Here is a 12,064-nt window from a genome sequence, read left to right as displayed (position 1 = left end):
ATTAAAAAATATAACATTATTTTGGAATGTGAAAAGAAAAATAGGATTATCTTATTGCTTTAAATATTGTAGGCATTCTAAAAAAAACCATTGGATTAGGGTTTGATTGAAAAATATGAGACATTAATATAAGTAAACATAGAATTCTGGTTTTGATAAAAAAAGAATACACATTTCCCAAAAGAAACCTTACTAATAATATGTTTTCGGAGTGTCTAATTTTTTTGAATATAAAATATTAGACATTCGCAAAAGAAAACATAGAATTAGTGTTTTAATTGAAAAATAGAAGACATTAGTATAAGAAAAAAATAGGGTTAGGGTTTTGTTTAAAAAATAGCAGGCATTGCAAAAAAAAGTTAGGATTAGGGTTTTGATTGAAAAATATGTGCATTTCAAAAATAAAACATGGGATTAGGGTTTTGAATAAAAAATAATGGGCATTCTGAAAAATAGGATTAGGGTTTCGATTGAAAAATAGGAATCATTACTATAAGAAAATAGAGGAATAGTGTTTGGATTGAAAAATATTAATCATTACTATAAGAAAATAAAGGATTAGGTTTTGGATAGAAACCCAAAAAATAGGGGATATTTCAAGAAGAAAACATTGGATTAGAGTTTCAATTCAAAAATAGGAGACATTCTAAAAAGAAAACATAGAGTTAGGATTTTTTTAAAAATAGCAGATATTCCGAAAAGAACATAAAGGATTAGTTTTTATTGAAAAATAGAAGCCATTTCAATGAGAAAACAAAGGAGTAGGGGGTTATAGTTTTGATTCAAAATGTGTAAATAATAGACATGGAGAAAGGAAAACACAGTATTATGGTTTTGATTTAAAGATACAAAAAATTTCGAAAAGAAAACATAGGATTAGAGTTTTGATGCAAAAATAGGAGGCATTCTGAAAATAAAACATAGGATTATTGTTATGGAATATCTTCTATTTTTATATCAAAAACCTAATCGGAATATGTCCAATTTTTAAATAAAAACCCTAATCCTATGTTTTCTTTTCGTAATATCTCCTATCTTTCAATCAAAACCCGAATCATATGTTTTCTTTTCGAAATGTTCCATAGTTTTCAATAAAAATTATAATTCTTTCTTATTTCTTTTTAGAATGCCTGCTATTTTTGAAACAAAACTATAATCCTATGTTTTTTAGAGTAATGTCTCATATTTTTCAATTAAAACCCCAAACCTATGTTTTCTTTCAAGAATGTCTGCTATTTTTTAATTAAAACAATAATCCTATGTTTTGTTTTCGTAATGTATCATATTTTTCAATCAAAACAAAAATTCAATATATTCGTTTTCCGAATGGCTCCTATTTTTCAATCAAAACACTAATCTTATGCTTTCTTTTAGGAAAGTCTGGTATTTTTTAATCAGAACTCGAATTCTATGTTTACTTTTGGAAATGTTCACTATTTTTTGGTTTTTAATCAAAACCCTAATCCTATGTTTTCTTTTCGTAATGTCTCATATATTTTAATCAAAACCCTAATCCTTTGATGTCCTTTTCAGAATGTCTAATATTTTTTAATCTAAACCCTAATCTTATGTTTTGGAATGTCACCTAAATTTCAGATTTCAATCCAAAACCTAATCCTATTATTTCTTCTCAGAATGTCTTTTGGTTTTGAATCAAAACCGTAATCCTATGTTTCTTTCTCGGAATGCTTCTGAGTTTTTTAATCAAAACCCTAATCTTATATTTTCGTTTGAGGATGTCTGCTATGTTTTAATCAAAATAATAATCATAAGTTTTCTTTTTGTCATGTCTCATATTGATAACTGCTTGTGTGTTAAGAATGCGAAGTGTTCTTTCCTTACGGTGAGCATTACTTTTATCAGGTTTAAGTGCTAATACATGTGTATTTGTGTTCTTTTGCGCATGTAGGGTTGTGAACCTAAGTATTAAGAAAAGAAGCCAAAAGTAGATCTTGAACGCATTATTTGGTTAAATCTTGGAAGGAACAAATGCGAAGACACAAGTAGGGCTCTAAGATGCGTAAATGTGTGCCAACCTCTATGTATTCAAGTCATTACAATGAGTCGGAGGGGCACGAAGGCAGTCACATTTGCGGATCACGACTTGTGCATTGATAGCAAAAATCTTCACCAATGATGCCTTTGATTGAAGAAGAGTTGCAATCTATGGCATAAACGTGTGCCCGTTTATGTTGCCTCGATGAAAAGTGAGGAATTGAGAGTGTTTTGGTGGAGTATTGTAGTAGGTTAATGTAGCAAGTCACTGTAGCAATACAATGTAGCAATTACTATTCACAGCCGGCCGAAAATCAGGTTTCCAGATAATCTACACGGGCGTGTGGAAATTCCTCACGCCCATGTGGAGATTCCACAGCTCGTGTCAAAAATCACGGGGCGTGTGGATGCTCGATTCCAGTCTTATTTAAGCCGTGGTTCAACTTGATTTTGGGAGGACTCTTTTACACTTCTCTCCAACTTTTCTCCATCTTTTGAGAGGCAGTCGGCTAGGGTTTTGAGAGACTCTGGCAAGTCTTTGCAGTAGTTCTACGGATTCGACATTGTGCTTCGCTTGGAAGAAGGTTATTGGGGGAGCTTTCGCCGGCATCGATCCGGCGAAGTGTGCCCTAGGCCGAACAAGGGGACTTTTAGAAAAGACGAAGTTACTCCACAAGACCATCGACATAACTACCGAGGGGGCTTTCCTATGGATTACTTGTTTTTACTTTCGATGTCATTATTGATTGTATCTTGCTCCATATAGAGCTAAACCCACTAGTGGGTACTTGGATTTTGTAAACCTTAGGATGTTAATGTTTCTTTGCCCTTTTCTTATGCTTTTCTTAATTGATGTTTTTAATTGAGTTTCAATCTTGAATGCTTGTTGAATGATTTCTCCTTTAGAGTGACACTGGGGTTGAGAGTTTATCTTAATAACCATTGTGGATGGGTGACACGCCATGAGGGTTAGATAAAGCTAGATTGGGGAGGGTTGAGAGAGTGAGTCAAGAGGTAGCGGAGTGTCTCCTTTTCCTCTCTGGTGTGATTTATCCTACCTCCAATTCCTAGAGTTCTTTACGGTTACAATAGATTGAAGAACTAAAGGATGAACCCCACTAGGGCTTAGTTATAAGAGCAACAAAGTGAAGCATTGAAGTGACTTTAGTATCTATGGCTTAATTGTGACTAGGAGTTTTTCGCCTGGACCCAAGGGTTTGATCTACACATAGGAATATGGTTTATCACTTGGAATTCCTAGAACTCCATGCAACTTGGCACAGTGTGAGGTGTTGAGACTGAGCGATTTCTCCGTCGGGACATAGTGTAGAGTTAGTCACAGTTGACCTTAGGCTTGGGACTGTGTGCTTTTGGATTTCCACGACTCATTAAGCATTAGTTAGGAAGCATAATAGTAGGTCTTGCACTTGAAACATTAGTCCTAGCGGGAGCATTATTTGAGTACCCCACTTCTATCGATTGTCTTTCCTCTCACTTACTTGGGCCTTTCGTTCTTGTTTCTTTTGTTTCTGTTTACATTACACTTTATCAACACAATCATTATTCATCTTCGCTTGGTTTAAGTAGCAATTTTAGTATTTTTATTCTCTACTCCATGTGGATACGATACCCCACTCACTTGGGATTTATTACTTCGACAAATCCGTGCACTTGCGGGTCACACACAAGGGGCGTTGTCACATATTTTTCACTCAAAGCCCTAATACTATGTTTTTATTTTTTGGAATGTCTAGAATTTTGGATTCAAAACCATAATCCAATATTTTCTTATAGTAGTGTCTCATATTTTTCAATCAAAAACCCTAATCCTATGTTTTCTTTTCTTAATGCCTAATATATTTCAATCAAAACACAAATCCTATATTTTCCTTCCAGAATGTCTACTATGTTTGGAATCAAAATCCCAACCCTATGTTGTCTTATAATAATGTCTAATATTTTCAATCAAAAGCCTAATCCTATGTTTTATATACTTAATGATTGCTATATTTTAAAACATAACCCTAATCCTATTGTTTCTTTTTAGGAATGTGTCCAATTTCTCAAATCCTAATCCTAATCCTATGTTTTCATATAGTACTATTTTCTATATTTTAATCAAAATTCTAATCTTAGGTTTTTCTTTTGGGAATGCGTCCTATTTTGCAACCAAAACACTAATCTTATGTATTCTTGTGAGAATGTCTACTTTTTTAAATCAAAACAATAATCATATGTTTTCTTTTGGGAATGTCACGTATTTTTGAATCAAAACTCTAATCCTATGTTTTCTTTTAAGAATATCTGTTATTATTGTTTTGATTAAAAACAATATGATTAGGATAGGAGACATTACTATTTTTGAAATCAAAACCCTAATCCTATGTTTTGTTATAATAATGTCTACTATATTTTCTTTCAACACCCTAATCCTATGTTTTCTTATGGTAATGTCTCATCCTTTTCAATCTAAACCAAAATCCTATCTTTTCTTTTCTTAATGGCTTCCTTTATTTGAATCAAAACACTAATCTTGTGAAATGTTTCATATTTTTAATTAAAACCCTAATTCTATGTTTTCTTTTCAGAATGTATATTATTTTTTTAATAAAAACTCTAATCCTATGTTTTTTTCCGGTATTGTCTCCTATTTTACAATCAAAACCACAATCCTATACTGGAATGCTTACACTATCCGATGTATGGGGAATAATTTCAGTATCTCAGATTCTCAGGACACTCTTTGACAAAGAGCTTCTTCAAAATAACCAATGCTGTACTGGAGGGGCGAAAAAGAAGAGTTTTATGAACAAATTTTCACTAATTATTAAAAGGAGGGCATTAGATCTAGAACTCTAATGCTATTTAATGGAAAGGAGTTTTGTAGAGTATCTTTTCTCTGACTTCTGTTTTGTGAGAAAGATCACTATTGAATCCCATTGTTAACTGGTTTGCTGGTAAAACTAATTTTCTGATATTTGTTTGATTATGTGATTTCTACTACACAGTAATGATATCTAAATCAGCTGCATGTGTTACATTACCAAGTGATTTCTGACTATCCATGTGCAAATGTAGATGTGGCTGACATCAACAAAATGATTATAAGCATCAACTCAAAATTGAGAAGTCATTGTGAATGTCAAAACTCAAGAAACATTGCAACTTGAAAGAGTTATGCTTATCTAACACACAATGTTATCTTTTAAATAGAATAGAGACACTTTGTTTACTTACCATTCATAGCAATAAGTGGCCTTTATCCTTCAAGATACCAATCAGGTTACAAATCACCTGCCTCTTCTCCCTCTCACTCAATCGTCTTCCTCTCCTTTCACACTGCCTGCCTTCTTCTTTTTCATCCTAGCACTTCGTGAAGGCATTTAATATCAGATTATTGCTTGATACAAATTTTATGATTAATAATTGTCTTCTATATTTCCCATTAAGCGTTGAATATGAAAGTATAAAATGAAAAATACATTAAGGAAAAAAAAACAACGTTAGCAATTACTGTACATCAAAGTACACATCAGATTGTGGTTTATCCACCTTTTTCAAAATACACATCAGAAAATAATAAAAGCAACACAGGATTTCATGAATCAAGATCCAAAATGGTTAAAACTAGGATTATTTTCGCACAAATTTGTAACTAATTACGATCTAAATGCAGGAGGAAATCAGATGAATACATGGAATTTTAGCAAAGATTGAGATGAGAGGGGGTGATGATGCTCTTACCATAGTGATCGAATTCGTTCTTCCAAAGGCTCCTGTAGTTTTGGGCATTCATCTATGTCGTAGCTTCCAAGGTGTAACCACTCCGCGGGCGGTGCTGTGGGGTGATGGAAGGCAGTGAGTTGAGGCAAATTAACCAGATAGAGTATTCTCAAATTAGGGAAAGGGCTATTATAAGATTCATGATCAGCAACATGTGCGCTTGAAGATGCTTCCTCTTTATTTTCCGTGGAAATCACCACAGCCTCCAATGCAGCACAATTTATAACACTAAGCTCAATCAAATGTTGCATGCTTATTGCTTGCTTGTAGGAGAAAAGATGCGTCAGTCTTGGACATGCAGCGATCGTGATTTCTCTAAGTCGCTGGGAGAAGCACGGGGCTTGCAAAGAAGCAGGGGGAGAGATCATCCCAATCATCTCTGGGCAATATCTGATCCCAAGAATCTCTAGTGCTGGAAAAGGATCTGCCAATATTGCCACTGTCTCCATCTTAGATGAAACTACATATCTCATTCCACAATCATTGATTTCCAAGCGCTTCAAGTTTGGAAACAGTTCAGGCATCATAGGGCAGGCCATAACACTTATATGATCTAGTTTCTCTGATGGTATTAAACTGGTTAACGTGGGACAATTGTCTGTTATCAGTTGCCTGAGTGGGATTTGTTCATGCAATAATAGCTCATCACCCAACAACTTGGTCAAATATGGCCTGTTGAAGACTTCAAGACACTCCAAACTTGGGAGTGAGACGCCGATGGAACTCAGTTCAGTTTCCTGAAATTCTGCTAATGTCAAATGTATAGTTTTTTCAAGTAATCTCTTGACCCAAACAGCCAAACGCTTGGTTCCCATCAGTTTCAAATTTCTTCTATCTCTGACACAAAACAGAGACTGGGCTTGGTGAAAACTAATGCTGAAGTCTTGAAGTCGATCAGGCCAAGAACCTGGTGAGACTAGTTCATGTGATAAGGAATCACCTAAGTCCACCACTTCTCTGATAAATATGTGAGTTAGATGCCTCAAGCTTATCAACTCTCGAAAGCTACCTGCAAACTTGCCCATGAACAACTGTTCTAGCCTGTGAAATCTTGGCAATTTCTTGGAAAAAAAAATATTAAGGCAAGATGAACGGCCCTCCTTGAAACCCAAATCAACAAATCTCAGACTTCGTGCGCATCCTACATCTGCCGGAACAATGGACACTGAACAATCATCCAGAATAAGTATTTCAAGCATCTTCAACCCATTAATGTGAGAAATATCACGCAGACTATAACAACGCCTCAAGTTCAATACTCTGAGATTATTGAGACAAGAGAGTGATTCTGGCAGGGATTTAATAGCGGTATAACTCAAGTCAAGAACCATCAGACATCCCATGTGTAGGAAGAACATTGCTGGGATGCTTGATAACCATTTGTTGCCTCTTAGGATCAACATCTCAAGTTTTGGATATTGCATTGGATCATGAGGAAGATCTTCAATATCATTGTCCATCAGTGAAAGCCGTCGGCAATTTCTCATCTCACTTTCAGTAGTTCTTGGCCACTCTTTCAAGCCTTGCCCAGCTCTGCAATAGAACGCATGATCTGCCACAGCACCGATCTGCATCGCCACATCCCTAACAACATCATGCATTTTTACAAAGCGTTCATCCTTACCTTGAAGAAGCAAACCACGAGTTTTTAGCTGGTCAAGCCGTAGATCCACCATACCCTGTGCATCGTTCAGAGATACATCACCAATTAAGATGCCCCCTCCGACCATCAAATGCATAAGTTCTTCTTTAGGAATATCATAATCTTCAGGGTAGAGACAACAGTGCAAGAAGCAAGACTTGGCTTCCTCACTCTCTAAGAAATCGAAACTTAGTTTGATGGATTGAAAAACTTGTTTACTCACACCCTGGAGACCCACATCCATCGACCTTTTTATCTGCATCAACACTGTCTTCCAAATATCTGGTTTCTTACCCTTAAGTGCTGTGCCAAGAACCACCAGTGCCAGAGGCAGACCAGCACACTCTTTGACGATATTCTGTGCCCATTCCCTCATCGTGGGAGACTCCACTGCATCCCCGGCTCTGCTCGCGAACAGTCTCCAAGATTCATCATCTGATAACGTCTCCAGCTCAACTATCTCTTCGCATCTCATTACTTTACAGATATCTCTGTTTCTTGTTGTGATCACCACTTTGCAAGTGGCAGCCATCTGTGAAAGTCGAATCCCAACCTTTGACAGATCCAACGTCTCCCATAAATCATCTAATATCACCAACACTTTGTTTTTTGTCCTCGTCAATCTTTCAGCAAGCTTGGCAGCTCTTACTTCTACATTTTCTTCGTTGAGAGGGAAACCCAAACACTCTGCCATCTCTTTTTGAATTCTCTTTAGATCAATGTTTTGTGATATGGTCACCATCACCACCTCACCAAACAAGCTTTCCTCTTTTGGCTTGCTTTTGCGACGTCTTTAACTAACATCGTCTTTCCCACTCCTCCCATGCCGCAAAGCCCAATTGAGTGCACAGCTTCATTCTTCAGTGCTTCAAGTATTTTCTTCACAATTGACTTCCTTGAATAAAAAATCACGAAACCTTCATTATACAACAGTGAATCGGTAGTGCTTGGAGGTGGCCGCTTGTAGAGACACACTATCAAATTTGCCTTTTTATAAGATCATCAGTGTTTTTTTATATGATTAGCAGCCTCTTTTTCCAAGTTTATAGTGCAAGCCTATGTATAGAAAGTGCTTGTTGGAGATCACCGCAGCTTTTTCTTTGATTTTCTTTACCTCTTCTTCCATGCTATTCACGTTCATCAACCAAGTTTGAACTACATTGTCGACCACTTCAAGTCTTTCACGTCTCGCTGCATCAACCCTTTCTTGGACATCTTTCCGAAGAGCATCAAGTTCATCAAATTTTCTCTCCAACTTGTTGATATTGCGTTTGTAGGAAATCAGGTAACCAATGTGGCGTCCAACGTGGTCCCATGCATGATCGAAAATCACACCAGTGATTGCGCTAACGAAGTCCATTCTCTGGTCACCATGCATGCATAAAGTAAAACACTACTAATTTCAAAATAAATAGTTATATCATATGCATATATATATATATATATATATATATATATATAATCGGATAAACTATTGTTTTATTGAAAAAGAAGAAACATACAAGGATTTTTATATCCTTTATTTTATTTTATTTTTTCTAATACATATCGTCTATTCACTTTTCTAAAAAAAATATTGAAGAAACAGATCACAAGGAAATCATATGCATATTTTTAAACTTGAGACTAAACAACATTTATGCTGTTTATTAGCTTCTTAAATATTTTTATTATGTGTTGCTATAAATATGTACAAAATTATCTTTTAATGTATAAATTTATTTTATATTAATTAAAACAAAAAAAATTATAAAATTAGTATCTATAAGTTTTAAATAGAGTGGATAAACCATAATTTATTTTAAAACCATTAAAAAATAAATAGTTATATCATATGTATATTTTTAAATTGAACTATTAAGTGGATGTTTGATATTCATAATTTTTATATTACTCGATGAATACCGCTATCCACCTTTTTCACAAACATTATATTACCCCGGAAGAATACTATTACGTAAGAATGTGATTCTCAAGTCATGTTGATATCAGAATGTGTAATTTCTATTTATTTGATAACTCAAAATGAGATTGCAATATAATATTACCTTATTTGGTCAACTACTAAATTTATACTACCAATTGCTATTTTACTAAAATACTCTTATCAAACATATGTAAAATGTATCAAAGTTTAACATTTTGGCATAAATATGCAAGGTCTTTATCATATTATATATGAAGAGTGGTAATCTAGGGATCGACGTCCATAGTAATCTTCAGATGTTAATTCAATGGTTATGATCATTATATACAGTACCAAAACACGTTCTACAGTGTCATCCAGTAATCATAAATAGTAAAATATGTACAGTACTTATATAAACGAACAACCATTGGATAATTAATGATCCAACAGCTGTAATTAAAACGTTTCTAGAGAATAATAATCTAGGAGCGTCCTTAGATTACCATTTCCCATTATATATATAGAGGACCGGTAATCTAAGGATGTCCACAGTAGCTGTTAGATGGTAAATTCGACGATCATCGTCAAAAAGCATGCTAAAACACGCTCTTGATGATCGTCTGGTAATTATAAATAGTAAAAATGTGCAATACTTATATAAACAAACAAAGCTGCGTCCTAGATTACCATTTCCCATATATATATATATATATATGCAAACTTACATTCAATGATTTTTTATATATATATATATCTGAGCTACCCACTTTTTAATTAAAACTAAGTTAATTAGAATCAAATTAAAGATAATGGTGTATTATATTTTTGAATTTTGAAATTAAAAATAAAAATATCTCATTTTTAAAATTTAATGAATTTTGTTTAGTCCAAGCGAGTGTAAAATAAATAGGGTCACAATTGATTACATTCCATGAGAATAGTAAAGTATTACGAAAGTTGTTATTTTAAAATGTAATATTTCCACCTTAAACAACTAAACAAGGTAATCCTATATTATTTTGATCTAAATTCTTGAGGTAATATCATACCTCCAACAAAAGCCCACTTAATTGTTATATTTTATGTAGGTATAAATGCTTATAAATACTATATGCACACATGAGTTTTTGATAATAAAATCATAGACACCAAAACCTTGAGAAGCGAAAATCCGACCTATACTTGCTCTCGGCGTAAGGACATTTTTGCATTATCTCTTGGCTTTTTCGCGAGAGAGCATCTGAGTGATTCTCAAAGATGTAAACCCTAGTCCACTTGTAAGACACAAGGGATATTTTGCACTATTGTTTTGGCTTTTGGCTAAAGGTGAAATTTCTAAAAATATTAAAAATCAAGCATATCAAAAAGCTAAAGGGGATGAATATTTTTAAAGACTTAAATTATATAAATTGAAAAATAAAAAGAAGTAACTAAAGTGAAATTTTATTGGAGTGGAGAACTTTGAATGATTGAAAAAGAAGTAATATATATAAAATATAAAAAATATAATAATGCATATATATGTCCACGTAACTATATTATATTTTTATGAGAGACTATTTGAATTATTATAGGGTGATGGTTATCCTTCCAAGTAGAAGGTGAAAGATTAAATGCCATTTGAGGGTTCCTACATGTCCACATTTAATTAGATATATACTTGGCAGTAAATTGCCATATTTTTATTTTCTATAATTTTTAATTAAAATAAAATTTTATAGATCATATGCCGATAGTGATTTAGAAAATTTCTATCTTATACTATCCTTGTAATTAAAATCAAATACTCAATATAAAACACAGCCCTAAATTCAGTGTGTGTCGCGATTAGTACATGTGTACTTTGTCAAGGGGCAATTGTCTATGTTATTCTTGCTATTGTTATCGATGTATTTCTTGATTTTGTTGAATTAACGTGGCTCGAGTAAAGCAATTTGCATTAGTATAGTTATTTATGTAAATTTTCTCTTTTAAGATTTTGAGTTAACTCTATAATTCTAATTTATCTCGAGATTCTATTATTATTTATTGAACATATCCGATTATATTTTGATTCAGAATCAAGAAATTTAAAATAAACGCATAAAATAAACCGAAGGACATTTTGAATTTTGATGACAAGTTGAAAAACTAAACCAATTAAAGAACACAAGAGAAAGGGAGAGAGAGAAGCTTAGTGTTGAAGAAAAGATGAAGAGATAGAGAGAAAGATGCACAACTAAGAGGGAAAATAAAGTCAAAGATGAATGCATGAGGTTTAGTTGGGATCCATATGTTACAGTTATTTTAATTTTAATTTTTGTGTCGATGTAAGAGCCCCTTATATACATATAAATACGAAAAATGCACTAATTACAGGTAATTTATTGAGATTTATTTATTTATATAAAACAAAATTTAGAGAGAGAGTGAAAAGTTGCTTCAGAAAAGGAAAAGAAACACTCATGCGAAAGAGTATCTATTTATTTTTCCCGGCCAGAAAGCATATGTAGAGACTATTCATACACTAACATATATGCGTCGCGATGGTCGATTTAGGGGGCAAGGGTGCTCAGCTACGCCACTCATGACCTATATACATACATATATACATATATATATATATATATACAGCTGTGCTGTATGGAAAGTGATATGTTATTTATTTAAGCTTTAGAATTTAACCCACAATATTTAAAATAAAATTAAATAAAAACAATAAAGATTATTATATTAAATAAAATTGATTCAAAATT

At 33.4% G+C, this 12,064-nt stretch overlaps 2 protein-coding genes across 1 annotated transcript; one reads left to right on the top strand and one right to left on the bottom strand.

The window, feature by feature from the left end:
• Positions 1-12,064, top strand: part of LOC120278033 (probable disease resistance protein At4g27220) — a 73,538-nt gene that overhangs the window by 28,659 nt on the left and 32,815 nt on the right.
• On the bottom strand, positions 5,231-8,177 carry LOC120278035 (probable disease resistance protein At4g27220). The gene is made up of 2 exons (XM_039284929.1): positions 5,740-8,177; positions 5,231-5,364 (listed from the first exon to the last, which is right to left on the bottom strand). Exons 1-2 carry the CDS (start codon positions 8,160-8,162, stop codon positions 5,310-5,312), a joined length of 2,478 nt encoding a protein of 825 aa, XP_039140863.1. The 5' UTR covers positions 8,163-8,177; the 3' UTR covers positions 5,231-5,309.

The sequence above is a fragment of the Dioscorea cayenensis genome, chromosome 15 (assembly GCF_009730915.1).
Source record: "Dioscorea cayenensis subsp. rotundata cultivar TDr96_F1 chromosome 15, TDr96_F1_v2_PseudoChromosome.rev07_lg8_w22 25.fasta, whole genome shotgun sequence".
Taxonomy (NCBI): Eukaryota; Viridiplantae; Streptophyta; class Magnoliopsida; order Dioscoreales; family Dioscoreaceae; genus Dioscorea; species Dioscorea cayenensis.
Note: the sequence above shows the minus strand (reverse complement) of the source record. Positions and strands in the feature narration are given on the sequence as shown.

Excerpts from the sequence above, each read along its gene's own strand:
- LOC120278035 (XM_039284929.1), bottom strand. The coding sequence starts at position 8,162 with ATGGTGACCATATCACAAAACATTGATCTAAAGAGAATTCAAAAAGAG. Across the intron at positions 5,365-5,739 it reads GAACGAATTCGATCACTATG|TGCTAGGATGAAAAAGAAGA; the intron begins GTAAGAGCATCA and ends GCCTTCACGAAG.